General features: G+C 46.4%; 1 protein-coding gene across 1 annotated transcript in view; it reads left to right on the top strand.

Annotated features, from left to right (window-relative positions):
* Nucleotides 1-1,209, top strand: part of LOC126526360 (angiotensin-converting enzyme-like) — a 32,197-nt gene extending 30,988 nt beyond the window's left edge. The window contains exons 11-12 of the mRNA XM_072284071.1: nt 43-165; nt 908-1,209. Of these exons, the coding sequence (XP_072140172.1) occupies nt 43-165; nt 908-1,160 (376 nt within the window). The 3' untranslated portion in view covers nt 1,161-1,209. The remainder of the gene's footprint in view (nt 1-42; nt 166-907) is intronic.
* The last annotated feature ends 18,298 nt before the right edge of the window (nt 1,210-19,507 follow it).

Genomic DNA, 19,507 nt, shown 5'->3' with positions numbered 1-19,507 from the left:
CAAAGAGAAGGATGCTCAGCTCATAGTGCACGTTTCATGCAGGTATTTTGTAAGCACCGTCTTGCAATTTCAATTCTACAAAGCACTTTGCGACGAAGCGAATCATGTTGGTCCGCTCCACCAGTGCGATTTTTACCACTCAAAGGAAGCGGGGAAGCTATTCGGGTAAGTTTTCGGAGGACCTAACTTTCCATCCAACGAGAAGAATTTTGGTTCGAGTTTCTTCTTTACATCAGCATTCTTCAAAATATCTTAGCCCATCTGGAAAGCAACTCTCACGATTTCTATTAATATAACATTTTTGTTTCGCTTAAAATAATGAGTACCACAATTAGTTTAACTAGATACCTTGTTTCGCTTTTTTTATGAGATTAAGTGTTTTGATATAAAAAGCAAGCTAAATTTGTTATTCTTTCTGATCATGTAATAAAACATTTAAAGAAACAAAGCATCGCGGTTAGCAACCAGAAATAGAATGTCAGTATTTCCGCAAGGAATATTTAGAACTAAGGAACAGCGAGTAGTAACTGACTTATGCTGCAATGTCCATTGCAGTTCCATTGCAGCAATTGCAAAATACAGTTTTCTGTGGAACATAATAAAGCAAGCGATGCTTCGAACCATTTTTAAAAGCGCTGAAGACTAGAATCCACGCCTAGACTTTTGGATAGGTTTCGCAACAACGTGCCTGCTTGCAGCGCTCATTTTCAACTTACGAAGCAGCCCACTTTTTCAACACTATGGTGTTGAATCCACGAAAACGGGCGTACGCGTAGCCATTTATGTACAGCACAGAAATTAGGGAGCCGGGCAATTTGACAATCCTTCTTCTATTGTGATTTCGCATGGTATTGTTTCTTACTGGGCTACCTGCAGGAAATCTTTAACACTTCATTTCTTTGCGCAGGCACGTGATGCAGTTGGGGTCTTCAAAGCCCTGGCCGGAAGTGCTAGCTATCTTAACAAGAGGGAAGACGAGAGACCTCGATGCTGGACCACTGCTGGAGTACTTCAGGCCACTGTACAGATGGCTCCAAGCGCGCAACAGAGGTCAATTCATTGGTTGGATAAGCTGGGATCCCCTTTCGTGCCCAGGTGTGACCACCTGTCGAGTAAGAAATTGGTACGACTACAACAATCCCTGGGCAGCTGGAAAGTAGTTCAATATTGTCTGCGCACATTGCTAATAAAATGCATTGCGGAATAATATTCCGGCAACACGCAAAACTTTAGTGATTCGTTTTTAGTGCGAAGTTTTCTTTCCCAATGGAAGGTACGGTTTGAAGTGAAAGTGAAGTTCCTGTGTTAGGATGGTGAAATGAGAGCCAAAATAAATTGTAAAGCAGCGTGGCGACTTGTTTCGCATAAAAACACAATGAGTGCCAGGCGTCGTGTTCATGGCGCCCTGTTATATTCTTTAGGGCGTGCGTCATTAGAGAGAGTGTACGGAAAATTCTCACTCAATAACTTCACACATATTCTATGAATATTGCATGTATTCGCTGCCGCATATGTTAAAACCAGATGCCCGAGCACAGACAGTAAAAGCAAGCCAAACGCGCTTGCTTGCTGCTTTGTATTACAATGCCTAGCGCATAAGGTCCTTAGAGAATTGGGACAGCAAAAAAACCAAGAAGAAGGCTGCTTCGTATATATATATCCTTTCATGAATATTCGAAAGTGGTATTTTTTTTTTACAGAACACATGCATTTCAGCCGGTAAAGTTCACTGTGCGAATTGCGTACGTGCTCAAAATATCCGAACCATTTCGCCAGCATACCTTCAACGTACGAACTGTATAAATTAGGACGTCACTCACACCTACATTTCAGTTAATTGCACAGCTGGGAAACGATTCCTTTATAAGGAAGGTTGTTCTTAGATTTTGTTTCTAAGAAGTAACGACGCTGGATGTACTTTTCTTGTCTCCTCTTCGACTTCGGTCGTGCTGTGTCCACTTGTTGCTAGGCGTAGAGGAGGCGGGAAAAAACAATGTGTTGCGTTACACAACAAGCACTTCGCAAGGCAGCTCTCCGTTAAGCCATTCTTTTTCGATTTGGCTTTCACAAAAAGTCGGTCGAACACGTGGCCCGGCACGCGGTGGACTTGACCCAGTGCTCATGATTCCTTGGGAGTTTTAAATTATGCGCACTTCTACGGATACATTCCGAGCCAGTCTGTCCCCTTTCTTTTTTTGGTGTGTATGCTCGTGCAACATTAGGTCATTTATAGTAACGGATTCATTGATTGTCTTCGTATCAACGTGCGAGCGCCGCGGCGTCATGTTGCTGTTGCAGTTGCTGTCTTTTCGCAACAACGTGCGCTGAGCTGTGTAGTTGAAGACGCTAAAACTCGGCTTGACAAAATAATGTGTTGGGCCGACATTGCTGGCTTTATTTTGCCTGACGTTCCCTCCAACTTCGTTCCTTCATCTATGTTTATTTGCATTATCAGCTTGACGAAGACATCACACTTATTCGTCTGTGGTTGATCCCAGCAAAAATATTTTTTCGCTCGCATCACCACTGTCCCTTTCGTGACTCTGCAAACCGACTTGCCCAGATAAGTACTCCTTGGCCTCCCCAATGCCATACTTTATTCCACCTTCACGCATTTATGTCACCTGTGTAAATCACTAGTGCGCAAGTGTCTTTTCTCTTCACGTCTAATTTCATTAATTTCTCTTGATCGTGAATCAAACTCCTGCTTCTGTCACCACGGCTGTTTATGGGCAGGTTTTTATTAGAACTCTTCACTATGTCCTACCGTGCCGGTCCATGTTTGATTACTGCTCAAGGTTCGGTAACTTCAGTACTGGAATTGATGAGCATAATAACAGTTTTCACAAATCCGACAGAGGCAGCAGCACTGAGATTGAGTGCCAGTATTTTGTATTATCACCTAGTTTCTTTAATCAGGTTCCATCGTCTGGCCTCCGTGCTGTTGCAAGACGCAACAGAACTCTGCGCGACAAAAGCACGTGTTCTGCCACGACGTCATTGAGTCAGCTTGCCTATGGCTCGTTCGCTATCTCTTCATGGTTCACCGCACTTCTGCACAGCTGGCGCTGCAATCAAGGTACAACACTAACGTTCGCAAATGGCATTCTGGGCTTGAAACGGGATGCATTGTCTGGATTGTAATTTAAAGGGCCCTGAAATGATTTTGGCGATATTGTACAAACGTACTCACGTACCAGGTAGCGTCAACCAGGTAGCGTCATCGATAATTTTTGCAACTTCATGGTGAGCAAATGTTGTTGTTAATAGTTGGAATGTTCGTTACTTTGTTCCTACAAAAGAAGTAACAGAGCGTACACGATGACAATTTATCACAGCACTCAAACACTTCCGTCGCACAGCAGGTGCATTCTGCTTTTGTTACAACGTCATTTGTGTTGACGGGATCTGCCCATACAGCTCCGGTTTCGAGCGTCCTTTTCGCGAGGACCATTTGTGGTCCTCGCGATTTGCAGACCGTAGTGGTCTGCAAATCGAGCGACCGGCATTATGTCAAGCTGCGACGTTGTGTCCAACTGCAAGGCAACACGGGAGTGGTGCGGCTGCCGTGCATCGGGCTGAAGGTATCCGATCGGCGCCAGCATCTACGCGTTTGCGGCCGTCTCTTCACGGTGGAGGAATGCTATCATAAAAGAGGGTTTTAGCGTATCTTGTATTCGGGTAAACGCAAGCACAAGCGGGCTGAGCCAGGGCGTCTTGCTGGATCAGCGGAGGTGCTAACTTGAACCGCCTGCACGGTGCAGCCATTTGGTGGCACAGAGCGCAACCAGACAAACAGACATAATATACGAGTGACCAAGTGTTACCTTATTTGCTGCTACTCTAAATTTTCAGCACGAGCGTAATTGTTAGCACATTGCCTTTATGAATGTATAGATGTTTTACACACGATAACAGCAATATTTGTTCTGCGTTTGGCTGCGCAACCTCTGCGCCACCAAGTGTATTGCCCGTGTAGGCAACGCGGGCCACTGACATTTACGGTAAAGGCTCTTTATCATAGCGGCCATATTATGGAGAAACTTTAGTTTACGCCTCAACCCACCTGTCAAAGCGCCCAGCTAGCCTGCAGTTACCGGAATAGCGGACAAACTGTGCCCTACGAGAAAATACTCGCAGCGCGCGCGTCTTGGATAGCTTTCGTGGGGTATCGACGGCCAGGCGGCTAGCGGAGAGGTTGGAGAGGCTTCGCGCGCTGGCTTTAAGATAACCGGATGTAGACTGCACGACGTCACGTCATGACGCAGGGGCAGTGAAGGTGTAGCTTAGCCTCAATTAGTCGACGAAAGGTTGATGAGAAAAAAGCGTGGCTAGGGAAGAAACTACCTTATAATCGTCTCTTAATGTGAGACGCTTCACTTAAATTGTGTCACTGTTTCACTTCAACTATACAAGTCTAAAAAAATTGTCCAAATTGCGTCAGGGACATTTTAACCGATTTTAAATGATAGAACTGGCGGTGTGATTTTCGTCAGTCTGCGAATAGTGAAATAATCCAAATATCACCTCTTCAAAAGTTTGCCAAGGTATATTTATTGGTTCTCAAGTTACAATGGTGTACTACATCTAGTACACTGGGCGCATGGGGTTTCAATGGTCAAGGCACTTGTCATTGTACTCATATCTCTTTATATGAATTTCTTTAAGCTTCTTTTTCGAGGCACAAAGTGGTCGTACCCTTCCCTCATCTCCATGATGCTCAGGTGTGACAAAAGCGGTATCACAGCTGTTTTCCGATTCTTTCGGTGTAGCGACAGTGACCATCCCCCGTGAGTGAGTATCCAAACACACATATAGCATGTTACGAACAGCCTGCGGCGGCTGGCGAACTACAGGAGAAGCGACCTGCCCGGCCCGCTGCGATGACTTGCTTTGAGAAAACAACAATGCGTCGAGTCAACAGCCCATCGGCGCCACCATGTCTGCTGTGATGACTCGCTTTGTAAGGACTACAATGCGCCGCGTCCCCAACCGAACGGCGCCGGGATGTCTAGACGCAGTCGGCGGAGTCGGTATCGCCTTCATGTTTTGGTTGGAGCGCGGGACTTCCAGGAAGAAGTTTTGTGGCGCCGTCTCACGGGTCTTAGAAGTCGTCAGTCAATGGACAGACGCGGTGGCCACTGTCGGTGGAGTCAACACTGGGATCAAGAGGGACCTGCTCGGGGCAGGACCCTTGTCTGCGAGAACCCTCTCACCTCGGTGTGGTCACTGAAACCCGTGCGGAAGTGAGTGTGTAAACCCTCGCCCTCAAAGGCGGGTCGGCGACGATGGCTTTGGACGATCCCATTGGTCGATGGTGGAAAGGCCGCTTTTCCTCACCTAGGGTTCTAGGGAGAACAGAGTGTATTTGTTTAAGCAGCCGTCGTCGACTGTTCAGTGTGCATTCTCTTTTAGTCATGCTAGACTGATGAACAATAACTTTCTCAAGTAGGTACTGTAAATAAATCCCATATTCTTCGTTCTCGATGAAAACTAGTCTCTCCCTTCAACAACGCCTCAGCGTGGATGAGTTGGACGACGGCAAGGGCCAGCTACCATAAATTTCATGCCCGACCCCAACCCTTACAAGGGACACCCAGCAAGCACGGCAACGGCAATGCTGACATCGCAATGTGGTTAAAATGCTATTGCAATGTAATCATTTTGGCGGGATGTTGTTGCAAGCTTTGCTAACCTACACTACCAGCAGACGACATTCACGGCTAGAGCACCAGTGGTGTCGTCTTCACCTTCCTCTTCACCCGTATCTTGTCCTTTGTGGCGGCACCACCACGATGTCATTGTTCTATGTTTTCTGCACTATCAACTGCGTGTAGAGCATCGCACAAGCGACAAAACGTCTTTCTTCCAAAAACAAACTTCGTATCCATGCTGGAACACAACTAAAGACAAAAAAGGAAAGCACCAAATTGTCATTGCCAACATCCTGTGTACGTTATCAAGTAAACCTAACCTTCAATATGTGTTCCAGTCTTAAAAATGAAGTCGCACATTCGTCAGTTTGTTTCTATCACACTAAACATATGTACTAAACACCGCAAAATACACAACACAAATATACAAAGCAGGCGAATGAAACTAAATGAAAAGTGAGTACACATCCACATTCGTCGGGAGTCCGCAGTTTTGCTGAAATTGGCGTGAAATTTTAGATATGAGCGAAACCGTAAATTCTACCCTGTGCTATGGTGTGTGTGCGCGTCCTATGAGTAGAAGAAATGGAAATAGCCAAAACGAAATATTCAGGTGCTCAAGATGTAGCGTTGTCAAACCAAGTGTAGTAGTTCTAGTACAATGGGCCCTAATGGTTTACAGAAAGATCGGGGAGCCGGTTAGCTTGGAGATGCAACGGTAAAACCACAACTAAGGCAGCGTCCTGTAGCATGGGTTGGGCTTCTTGGAAGTAAGAGGAGCGGAGATCAAAAATAGTTTTTTAAGAAAGCGTGAGAAACATGGATCAAAATAAATAGGTCGCTAAAGTGCACAAGTATATATAACTTAAAGGGCCCCTGAATTGGCTCGGACAAATTTTGTAGATGTGTAAGGTACAGCTAAAGTCAATCATTCGCACCAGAATTTTTGTGAAGTGTCTCATATTAAGAGAGCCACGGACGATTAACAGTTACCTTCCTCCATAGTCATGCATTTTCTTCTCAACTCGTTCGCCGAGTGATCGGGGCTAAGCTCCGCCTTCACTGGCTGTGGGTCATGATGGCACCGCGTGTCGTCGACTTCGTTTCTATAGAAGCGATCGCGCGAAGCCTCTCCAAACTCTCCGCCAGCTGCTAGGCAGTCGACCCCAATCGAGAGCTATCGAAACAGCGTGCGTTGAGAGTATTCTGTCGCAGCGCCGAACGTGTCTGGTATTCCGGTAACCACAGGCGAGCTGGACGTTTTGACGGATGGCTGGAGGCATAAAATCAGGCTGATGAAGGAACTTTAGCGTAGACGTACGTGAGTGGTCTGATCGGTCTGCATGGTCCAGCGACACGTTGGAGCAAAGCTTAACAAACCAATGAAAGCGCTAAGATTGCTGTAACCAAGTGTAAAACATTTTACACATCTACAAAAACAACGTGTTGATGATTACACTCCTGCGAAAAATTTACGCCAGAAGCAAAGAATACATTTCGTTACTGCTACTGTGTGTGGTTGAGCTCTGTGCTACCAGGTGGCTGTACCGTGCAGACCATACGCATTTGTGCTTCTGCTCATCCCGTTGAACGGCACCGTCAAACGGCCAGGCCCGGTCCCCTTGCTCTTGCGTTTCCCGAATACCGGATTCGAGAAATGCTATTGCGGTAGTAATCCTCAGGTGTAAAGTAACAGCCGCAAACGCACAAATACTGGCGCCGATCGGATAGTGGCAGTCCGATGCGCTGCAGCAAGTCCGCTCATCTGCTGCCTTGCAGAGGGACACGATGTCGCAGCTTGACATATTGCCAGTCGCTACGTTTGCCGCCCACAACGCGATAAAGTCGAATCATGGTGCTCGCGAAAAGACTGAGACCAGAAGCCCTTGGATTTAAAGTGGACGGAAGCACCAAGCGGTTAGCAGTCGAGATAAGCAAGAGACGTTTAGAACATTTGTTGGAGGAAAAGCAGGGAAGATATTGATGCGAAAGTATCCGGTACAGGCACAGGCAGCCGTACCAGTTAGAGAAGTTTTCAGGAAGGGAAGCATTTAGGAGACGTAGACAAAAATGCTACAAGGAGAAACATGTGTAGCATACCTGATTAACTCAAGCAGCCTAGGTGACTACTTTCTGGCCGCTCCGTTTCAAAGGGGACGGCTATAGATCATCATCATCAGCTGTGCTTTTTCAAAGACATGTCAGTGCCAGGACCACGAACTTTCGTTCAATTACAACGATTGGGAACTCTCGCGCTGCGATCATTGAGCTACCATGGCTACGATGGGTAGCATATCATCATCATCATCATCATCATCAGCCTGGTTACACCCACTGCAGGGCAAAGGCCTCTCCCATATTTCTCCAACAACCCCGGTCATGTACTAATTGTGGCCATGCCGTCCCTGCAAACTTCTTAATCTCATCCGCCCACCTAACTTTCTGCCGTCCCCTGCTACGCTTCCCTTCCCTTGGAATCCAGTCCGTAACCCTTAATGACCATCGGTTATCTTCCCTCCTCATTACATGTCCTGCCCATGCCCATTTCTTTTTCTTGATTTCAACTAAGATGCCATTAACTCGCGTTTGTTCCCTCACCCAATCTGCTCTTTTCTTATCCCTTAACGTTACACCTATCATTCTTCTTTCCATAGCTCGTTGCGTCGTCGTCAATTTGAGTAGAACCCTTTTCGTAAGCCTCCAGGTGTCTGCCCCGTAGGTGAGTACTGGTAAGACGCAGCTATTATACACTTTTCTCTTGAGGGATAATGGCAACCTGCTGTTCATAATCTGAGAATGCCTGCCAAACGCACCCCAGCCCATTCTTATTCTCCTGATTATTTCCGTCTCATGATCCGGATCCGCAGTCACTACCTGCCCTAAGTAGATGTATTCCCTTACGACTTCCTGTGCCTCGCTGCCTATTGTAAATTGCTGTTCTCTTCCGAGTCTGTTAAACATTACTTCGGTTTCCTGCAGATTAATTTTTAGACCCACTCTTCTGCTTTGCCTCTCCAGGTCAGTGAGCATGCATTGCAGTTGGTCCCATGAGTTACTAAGCAAAGCAATATCATCAGCGAATCGCAAGTTACTAAGGTATTCTCCATTAACTTTTATCCCCATTTCTTCCCAATCCAGATCTCTGAATAGCTCCTGTAAACAGGCTGTGCATAGCATTGGAGAGATCGTATCTCCCTGCCTGACGCCTTTCTTTATTGGGATTTTGTTGCTTTCTTTATGGAGGACTACGGTGGCTGTGGAGCCGCTATAGATATCTTTCAGTATTTTTACATACGGCTCGTCTACACCCTGATTCCATAATGCCTCCATGACTGCTGAGGTTTCGACAGAATCAAATGCTTTCTCGTAATCAACGAAAGCTGTATATAAGGGTTGGTTATATTCCGCACATTTCTCTATCACCTGATTGATAGTGTGAATATGATCTATTGTTGAGTAGCCTTTACGGAATCCTGCCTGGTCCTTTGCTTGACAGGAGTCTAAGGTGTTCCTGATTCTATTTGCGATTACCTTAGTAAATAGTTTGTAGGCAACGGACAGTAAGCTGATCGGTCTATAATTTTTCAAGTCTTTGGCGTCCCCTTTCTTATGGATTAGGATTATGTTAGTGTTTTTCCAAGATTCCGGTACGCTCGACGTTATGAGGCATTGCGTATACAGGGTGGCCAGTTTCTCTATAACAATCTGCCCACCATCCTTCAACAAATCTACTGTTACCTGATCCTCCCCAACTGCCTTCCCCCTTTGCATATCTCCCAAGGCTTTCTTTACTTCTTCCGGTGTTACCTGTGGGATTTCGAATTCCTCTAGGCTATTTTCTCTTCCATTATCGTCGTGGGTGCCACTGGTACTGTATAAATCTCTATAGAACTCCTCAGCCACTTGTACTATCTCATCCATATTAGTAATGATATTGCCGGCTTTGTCTCTTAAGGCATACATCTGATTCTTGCCAATTCCTAGTTTCTTCTTCACTGTTTTTAGGCTTCCTCCGTTCCTGAGAGCATGTTCAATTCTATCCATATTATACTTCCTTATGTCAGCTGTCTTACGCTTGCTGATTAACTTCGAAAGTTCTGCCAGTTCTATTCTAGCTGTGGGGTTAGAGCCTTTCATACATTGGCGTTTCTTGATCAGATCTTTCGTCTCCTGCGATAGTTTACTGGTATCCTGCCTAACGGAGTTACCACCGACTTCCATTGCACACTCCTTAATGATGCCCACAAGATTGTCGTTCATTGCTTCAACACTAAGGTCCTCTTCCTGAGTTAAAGCCGAATACCTGTTCTGTAGCTTGATGTGGAATTCCTCTATTTTCCCTCTTACCGCTAACTCATTGACCGGCTTCTTATGTACCAGTTTCTTCCGTTCCCTTCTCAGGTCTAGGCTAATTCGGGTTCTTACCATCCTGTGGTCACTGCAGCGCACCTTGCCGAGCACGTCCACATCTTGTATGATGCCAGGGTTAGCGCAGAGTATGAAGTCTATTTCATTTCCAGTCTCGCGGTTCGGGCTCCTCCACGTCCACTTTCGTCTATCCCGCTTGCGGAAGAAGGTATTCATTATCCTCATATTATTCTGTTCCGCAAACTCTACTAATAACTCCCCCCTGATATTTCTAGTGCCTATGCCATATTCCCCCACTGCCTTGTCTCCAGCCTGCTTCTTGCCTACCTTGGCATTAAAGTCGCCCATTAGTATAGTGTATTTAGTTTTCACTCTACCCATCGCCGATTCCACGTCTTCATAGAAGCTTTCGACTTCCTGGTCATCATCACTGGATGTAGGGGCGTAGACCTGTACAATCTTCATTTTGTATCTCTTATTAAGTTTCACAACCAGACCTGCCACCCTTTCGTTAATGCTATAGAATTCCTGTATGTTACCAGCTATATTTTTATTAATCAGGAATCCGACGCCTAGTTCTCTTCTCTCCGGTAAGGGTCTCTCCGGACAGGCCGCCATTGGAATATTAACCAGGCAACGTTTAACGCTAGAACGTTATCTAGTGAGGCAACTGTAGCAGTGCTATTGGAGGAATTAGAGGGCAGTAAATGGGATATAATAGGGCTCAGTGAAGTTAGGAGGCCAAAAGAAGCATATACGGGTAGCATATGGGTTTGTCCAAAGTTCGTGTTAGCTTATCCGGACGCCCTTCTGCCGCCAATTTTTGCGCTTTGTCTTTCCAAGTTTTCAAGTAATCAAAATTTAAGTAGCAAACAAAACAAGAAGAAACGGCACATTTGCGCACAAAGCCTAATGTACAGCTGCTTTCATTGAGCTGTACCTGCGAACCAATCGACTTTGGACTTGCTTCATTCCCTTATATTACGCACCAAGCAATCAGGAAAATTATCTCCCGCCTATCGTCCACGACGGAAAACCCCTATCAAAAAACCCGCGTCCCCCTCTCCCATTCCTCTCACGCGCTTTACGCGTGTCCGCTCGCCCTAACTTCTAGATTAGTGTTCCTGTATATGCTCCCGCAGGGAGCAGAGTTGCGCATAGGTCCGCCGCCGTGATCCAGCTCTGCAGCGAAGCCACTCCTCGCGCGCGCAGGAGCCAAATGCCGCGCGGTGTTCCGCCTTTTTCTCTAGTGGTCGCGAGCTAAAAGCGCCAATTGTTCGCAGGCGCTTAGCAAAGGGCAATTATTAATACAGGCTACGCTCGAACGAATCATTGGTGCAGCCGGAGGGGGTGGGCTTCCAACCAACCGAAACTTTGTATGTACCTATGTAAACACGCATATACAAACACACACACGAACGTACAAATAGGGGGTAGGACCGCCTTCGATTCCCCAAAATAAAGTATTCCCGTGGCTCGAACAGCTCCAAAGTTCGCTCGCAAACGCACAGTACGTTGCCACAAAAAGCGGTGCAATGATTTGCAGCATGCATATGAAGTTGTCTTATCATGGTCAGAAAGCAAGAATTGTTTTAAAGAGTGTTTAGAGCTTCACACACGTAAGGTGGACACTTAGCGCATTTTCGCTGCCGAAACCAGCCGATTAATGACCGTCGCCAAGAGAGCAATCGTGCCTGCAGTTATGTCCGTGACCGTTAACAGAGCGCCATTTATCACTAACCATCGTTCACAACAGCTGCACGTTTTCGATACATGCGGTGCAGACACAAATTTAAGCGCATTTCAAATGTTGACATGCGCACACTTTAAGCAAAGCTTATATTTATTTACTATTACTATTTAGTAGTACTTACTATTTAGTAGTGCTTACTATTTAGTAGCAGCAAATCTGCAAGTACAAAGAGATTCAAGATGCAAGAGCTTCTAGCTGCTCCTCTGAACGCACGATCGACGGTCCACTGATTGCAATGGCGATGGTACTGACGGAAACGACGAGTTCGCATGAGTCGGCGATGCGCCCGTAATGTTGGCTTCGCAGCGACGCGGATCATTTGACGTCATTTTTCGCGCTAGGCCAATAGCGGTGCGAGCGGCGCCGGAAAAGGTATGCGCAACTCTGCTCCCTGCGGGAGCATATACAGGAACACTATTCTAGATGGACGCATAGCGCCATCTGTGTTTCGCCTAATGAAACTAGCGCAAACGCGCGTTCTAGGAAAACAGCAAAGTGCAGGCCACCATGGCCTGCTTCAGTAGTGATCGCGACCTAAACGACAATTGGGAAGCAAGCGGTCCGCTGATTATTGAACCGTAGAGACAGTAACGTTCGTTGGGGTATGTCTGCACTAAACAGACGAAGGCATACGAGAAAAATAACCTTGATATGTGCTTTATTTCATGTACGCGTAGTGCTACCCGCCACAAGAAAGGTTCATCAAACCGCGCGGTTTTTCGTTCTGATCTTATTTTACGGCTTGCAATCGTAATTTGGGTAGCACGTGGTTCCCTGAATAAAATGTAAACACAAAGTTAATGAACTAAATTATGGTATTTTACGTGCCCAAACCCCTTTCTGCTTATAGGCACGCCGTAGTGGGGGACTTGCGATGATGTTATTTACAGGCTGAGTACCATTCTTAGTCGTCTTCGGTAACCTTAAATCTATTTGTATAAGCTCTTGCCACCGCTGTTCACTGGAAAAAAAACATAAAATTAGCCCGTGCTAAGCGGAATCAACCCCATGTTACAGGGGGTTGGACTAGATTAGTGTTCCTGTATATGCTCCCGCAGGGAGCAGAGTTGCGCATAACTTTTCCGGCGCCGCTCGCACCGCTATTGGCCGAGCGCGAAAAATGACGTCAAATGATCCGCGCCGCTGCGAAGCCAACTTTACGGGCGCATCGCCGACTCATGCGAACTCGTCGTTTCCGTCAGTGCCATCGCCATTGCAATCAGCGGACCGTCGATTGTGCGTTCAGAGGAGCAGCTGCGGGTTTCAGGTACGGTATTCGACGATGTGAAGTCAAGGACCTTGGTGAAGTGATACGAAACACATCGTACTGGCACTTGTATTCCAGTATGACGGGGTGCAGCGCACCACACTGCACAAAGCGCACTGAAGGCGGTAAAGCGCTCTACGCGGTGCCAGTGGAACAAAACTTGTCGTTCAATTAAACACGCTGGAAATCTACGTTGTGATTTGGTGAATGCTGTTTCCTGTGGGTGGGAGTAGAGTCAATGCACTGTTGAATGACGTAAAATTTTCTTGCCTCTGATGCGATAGGTCACAAAGCTTTGTAACCTGGCTTTCTGGCCAAAGCCTGCTTCAGTGATTTCATTGACTTGATACAGTGTCTTCAACTACTGGCTCTTCTCTGAGTGGTAAGAGATCAAGAAAAATGTGTTGTCATATTACAGTCTGCACTGTGTGAATAATTACTCTGCAAGTTTGCAATCTTGATGTGATTAGTGCAATAAAAATAACCTGTTGTTACTCTTAATAGCTTGTTGCCTTTCCAGTTTCTTTGAATTCTTCCCCCAAGGTTCCAAAAACCAGCACACTTGGCCTGCTGCCAGCAGCCGTTCATGCATTCCCTTGTATAAAATAAATTTGATCTAGAAGCTCTTGCATCTTGAATCTTTTTCTACTTGCAGATTTGCTGCTACTAAATAGCTCATTAGTCTGCGGTATGAATGAATCGTAAAAGTAAGCTTTGCTAAAATGTGCGCATGTGAACATTTGAAATGCGCTTAAATCTGTGTTTGCACCGCATGTATCGAAAACGTGCAGCTGTTGTGAACGATGGTTAGGGATAAATAAAGCTCTGTTAACGGTCACTGACATAACTGCAGGCACGATAGCTCTCTTGGCGACGGTCATTAATCGGCTGGTTTCGGCAGCCAAAATGCGCTAAGTGTCCACCTTACGTGTGTGAAGGTTTCTTTAACCACTCTTTAAAACATTTCTTGCCTTCTGACCATGATAAGACAACTTCATGTGCATGCTGAAAATCATTGCACCGCTTTTTGTGGCAACGTACTGCGCGTTTGCGAGCGAACTTTGGAGCTTTTCGAGTCACGGGAGTATTTTATTTTGGGGAATCGAAGGCGGTCCTACCCCCTATTTGTACGTTCGTGTGTGTATTTGTACATGCGTGTTTACATAGGTACATACAAAGTTTCGGTTGGTTGCAAGCCCACCCCCTCCGGCTGCACGAATGACTCGTTTGAGCGTAGCCTATATTAAGAGGTGCCCTATGCTAAGCGTATGCGAACAATTGGCGCTTGTAGCTCGCGACCACTAGAGAAAAAGGCGCATCACCGCGCGGCATTTGGCTCCTGCGCGCGCGAGGAGTGGCTTCGCTGCAGAGCTGGAGCACGACGGCGGACCTATGCGCAACTCTGCTCCCTGCGGGAGCATATACACGAAGACTAGACTAGATGGACGCATAGCGCCATCTGTGTTTCGCCTAATGAAACTAGTGCAAACGCGCGTTCTAGGAAAATAGCGAAGTGCAGGCCACCATGGCCTGCTTCGGTAGTGATCGCGACCTAAAAGACAATTGGGAAGCAAGCGGTCCGCTGATGATTGAATCGTAGCGACAGTAACGTTCGTTGGGGTATGTCTGCACTAAACAGACGAAGGCATAGGAGAAAAATAACCATGACATGTGCTTTATTTCATGTACGCGTAGTGCTACCCGCCACAAGAAAGGTTCATCAAACCGCGCGGTTTTTCGTTCTGATCTTATTTTACGGCTTGCAATCGTAATTTGGGTTGCATGTGGTTCCCTGAATAAAATGTAAACACAAAGTTATTGAACTAAATTATGGTATTTTACGTGCCCAAACCCCTTTCTGGTTATAGGCACGCCGTAGTGGGGGACTTGCGATGATATTATTTACAGGCTCAGTACCATTCTTAGTCGTCTTCGGTAACCTTAAGTCTATTTGTATAAGCTCTTGCCACCGCTGTTCACTGGAAAAAAAAAACATAAAATTAAGCCCGTGCTAAGCGGAATCAACCCTATGTTACGCGGCTTCCTCAAGCACAGTACTCTTGACTCCTTAGCACTGCGCAACGATTGATAGCATGCAGATCGAGATTTATTCTCAGCGTTAGCACGAACTGCGTGTGGCACATCTCGAAAGCCACGCAAAAAAGAGAGGGACTCCCCGCGGACTTCGCATTTAGGCCGCTAGATGTCACAGCCTGTCAAGAAGGAAGCGCGAGAGGCGAGCTTGGCTGCAGTACATGGCCCATATAAGACGTGTTTTGGAGGTGGCAATACGGTGTGTCACTGCATTGCATGAACACTAGTAGCATGAATGTAGACAGTCATTGAAAGGTGAATTCTGACAGAGATACCTTACCATAAAGGCTAACTGGCATTACAGAGGGGAGCAGTTTTCTATACAAATTAACAGACAGCAGTCACTACGTACAGCTCGGTAACACAATAAACTTGCAAATTAAACGATGTTATCTAAAGGTTCACAAATCTTGTGGTTATTCGTAATAGTAAGATGAATCGCTTCCAGCCACAAGAATGACCATTTCAAAAGAAGTATCATTTGAGAATCACTGTATTTCGTGGGTTATTCCTCATACTATTTTTTGGGTCATTCTTGATGCTAACCTGCATTACACAAAGCATATTTCACACCCAGAACAAGAAACAGCTTAAAAGAATATATAACTACTTATAGCACGCAATTACTTCTGATTGTTAGCCCTATTTACCCTTTATTTCGCTTTCATGTAGAGTTATATATATCATCTTAGGGTAATATTTGTCCTCACCTGCCACCAAATAAACATACACAAAACCAAGCCATTAAGATTTTAACCTTTAGGTATTTCCGAATCAGAGTTATGCCGTTGCTTCGGCAACATGGAGAATTTCAAGTTAGCATCCTTCTATATTGAATCTCATCATCTCCTTTAGACCTGCACCACGTTTGGAAACAACGGTAGGCACTGTAGATATATCCTCGGTGCTATAGCGCCCTCGCGTAGACTCCACCCACATTCGCCGCCCACGCTTGTAAGCCTAGGATGGCGTATTCCTTTGGGGGAGGGGGGCTAAAGCCATGATTTAATTATGAGACATGCGGCAATGGGGGACTCCATATTAATTTTCATGACCTAGGCTTCTTTAAGATTCACCCTATGCACGTTCTTATATTTGCGCCCCAACAAAATACAGCAAAGCGAGGCGGTAGGCGCAGCTCACTGACCGCCGCAAAGACAGTCGACGGCGTTTGCGTTCTCGCTGCAGCTCGCTATAGTGCACTTATTTTCTGGCAAGATGATTAACGTAGAATTAAAATAATTTGTTTTCTCGGTGTCCTCCGTGCGAACGTAGTACTTGCAAGCCACCCGAGCTGCGTCGCTGAGACGGTCGACGTTTGCTTTTCGTCTTAGAGACGAAATGCCGTGGGATTGTTGGTTACGATCCCGCCAGGGGTTTAACGCTGGCACTGCTTTGTGAAACATTCAATCTAGCAAATTTATTAGAGCACAGCTCTCAGGCGCCCGTTGCTGCGTTGAGCGTCAGCGTCCCTCGGCATGCCTTGGCGTAGCTTAGCGAGCCAGCATAGCGAAGGATCAAAGAGCCAACGCGGAGCGCAGCGGAGAATGAAAGACGGCTATAGCGAGGAGAGCGGGGGAGGGGGGTGCGGCAGGAAGCGGAGGAGGAGGGTAGGGCTGTAGCGTGAGAACAAAAGCGTAGTGCCGCGCGAGACATGTTCTGCGGCGAAGGTCGCTACGAGATTGGGGCAGCGTAGCCCGCGTCGTCTGTTCACCGGTGATGCCATCGGGAGGTCTTTCTGCGACGGCTGCTATGAATCGCGCCCACGCTCCACCCACGTGCTGCCTCTCGCGATCTCCCGATTAGCGAGGCAGTTGCGCCACACTTCACTCCGTTTGCAACGCGCCGCACGAGAGAGATTGTCTGCACCAGCCAATATATTGCGAAATGAAAACACGTGTAGAGCTGCGATCAAATATCGCATAACGCAGTATCGTAATCGTCGGTGATTTTTTTTTTTCATCTGAAAAAAGAAGCTGTAGCGTATTTTAATGTCGCCGTGAGCGGGAATAGAAGCGATCGCTTCGGCAGGATGATGGCATGTGCGGTGGCGCCGGCTGTATAGAAACGCGCAATCTGAGCTGTTGGCGGCGGCGGCCGTCCGATATCTTCATCTCCTTGCCAACTCGGTATATATGTATTTCGCGGGCGCTAATTATTAACGCGCTAAGGGCTGTTTATGATATCCATACTGCAAGTAACATAGCTGTGACCGTGCTGCCTGAGTATGAGAACGTGTCGTAAGCAGCTGGCTCAATTTCTTAAGGCAAAAACAAAATTGAATTCGAATGTGACGTGCTTTGTGAGGCATCTGATCCCTGGGCCTGCATTCAAGACTAATCCTAATCTAGCTTTCCAACAGTGTGGCAAGCAGTTGTAAAGACACGCTACAAACAATCTTGAGATCTAACATTGGCTAATGCATGCCACGCTATATAACCGAGAAGCAGTGACAGTATGAAAACGGCACGACGACAATTGCATGATGTTGGTAGAGTGATAACTTTGTATGACGACGACGGCAATATGACAGTGTGAATCACTGCGACAAAATGGCTACAATACGGAATACCACAACGTCTTGACAATGACTGCATGACTTAAAATGCATGAAAACAGTGCAATGAAAATGGCACGATGACAATGTGACGACAATGGTATGACAACCACGGGATGACGACGTTGAAGGGACGACGATTTTATGACGACGACGACAAGTTGTTGCCGTTGCTGGAATGATACGGTTAGTATGAAGACGGCGACATGGCAACATAAATGGTCACGAAAATAAAATAAGCACAATATGATGACGATGACATGCCGGAAATTGTTACGACAAACCTGGAAAGAAGATGATTGCATCGTGACGATAGCGCTCCCTACGACAAAATGACGACAATGGGATGACCACAACGGCGTTATGACGACAGCAAGACGACGATGTAATGATGACATGAAATTACGAAGGCCTAGCATGATGAGAATTGATGACGTTGGCATGCCGACTTTGTATCACAACGCGACGACAGCGTTACGACAGCGTGATGTTACACTCAAATGATGCCGATTGTATGACGACGGCATGAAGTCGATGGTATGACAAATCGCATTTGGCAGCTAACGACCGCGACAGCATCACGACAACACGATGTCAAAGATAATTGCATAAGTGATATGATGACGACGGCATGACGACAAAAGAATGACGAATGACGACAGTGTGATGACGTTATTACAGTCACTACAAAAATTGACGACGGTGGAACTACCACGGCGGCATGATGACGATGGCATAACGACTGCGTGTTCCTGTTCCAGCTCACGTTTACGTTTACGTCCATCACCTGCAGCAGCGGGTTGCCTTGATTTCCATTATATCCGGTGTCTGAGCTATGACCAGCACTAGCCAATCGTTCGAAGCTGTAGCCAGGGCTGTAGCTGAAGCCAGTGCGGTGCTGGCATATATGTATGACATACATAGTCTTACGCACTCGGCAAGAGCTGCCTTGATTCGCACAATATGCGTTGCTTGTGTGCGCAGTGTATGGTGCAGGCCAATTGCAAAGACTGCAGCCAGGAAGCAGCGAGGATCACAACTGCACGACGACGACGTCCTGATATCACTGTTTTCAGTATTCATCATCGTCATCAGCCTGGTTATGCCCACTGCAGGGCAAAGGCCTCTCCCATACTTCTCTAACTACCCCGGTCATGTACTAATTGTGGCCATGTTGTCCCTGCAAACTTCTTAATCTCATCCGCCCACCTAACTTTCTGCCGCCCTCTGCTACGCTTTCCTTCCCTTGGAATCCATTCCGTAACTCTTAATGACCATCGGTTATCTTCCCTCCTCATTACGTGTCCTGCCCATGCCCATTCTTTTTCTTGATTTCAACTAAGATATCATTAACGCGCGTTTGTTCCCTCACCCAATCTGCTCTTTTCTTATCCCTTAACGTTATACCAATCATTCTGCTTTCCCTAGCTCGTTGCATCGTCCTCAATTTTAGTAGAACCCTTTTCGTAAGCCTCCAGGTTTCTGCCCCGTACGTGAGTACTGGTAAGACACAGCTGTTATAAACTTTTCTCTTGAGGGATAATGGCAACCTGTTGTTCATGATCTGAGAATGCCTGCCAAACGCACCCCAGCCCATTCTTATTCTTCTGATTATTTCAGTCTCATGATCCGGATCCGCAGTCACTACCTGTCCTAAGTAGATGTATTCCCTTACCACTACCAGTGCCTCACTACCTATTGTAAACTGCTGTTCCCTTCCGAGACGGTTAAAGATTACTTTAGTTTTCTGCAGATTAATTTTTAGACCCACCCTTCGGCTTTGCCTTTCCAGGTCAGTGAGCATGCATTGCAGT

This window comes from Dermacentor andersoni, chromosome 8 (genome assembly GCF_023375885.2).
Source record: "Dermacentor andersoni chromosome 8, qqDerAnde1_hic_scaffold, whole genome shotgun sequence".
In the NCBI taxonomy this organism is placed as follows: Eukaryota; Metazoa; Arthropoda; class Arachnida; order Ixodida; family Ixodidae; genus Dermacentor; species Dermacentor andersoni.
Note: the sequence above shows the minus strand (reverse complement) of the source record. Positions and strands in the feature narration are given on the sequence as shown.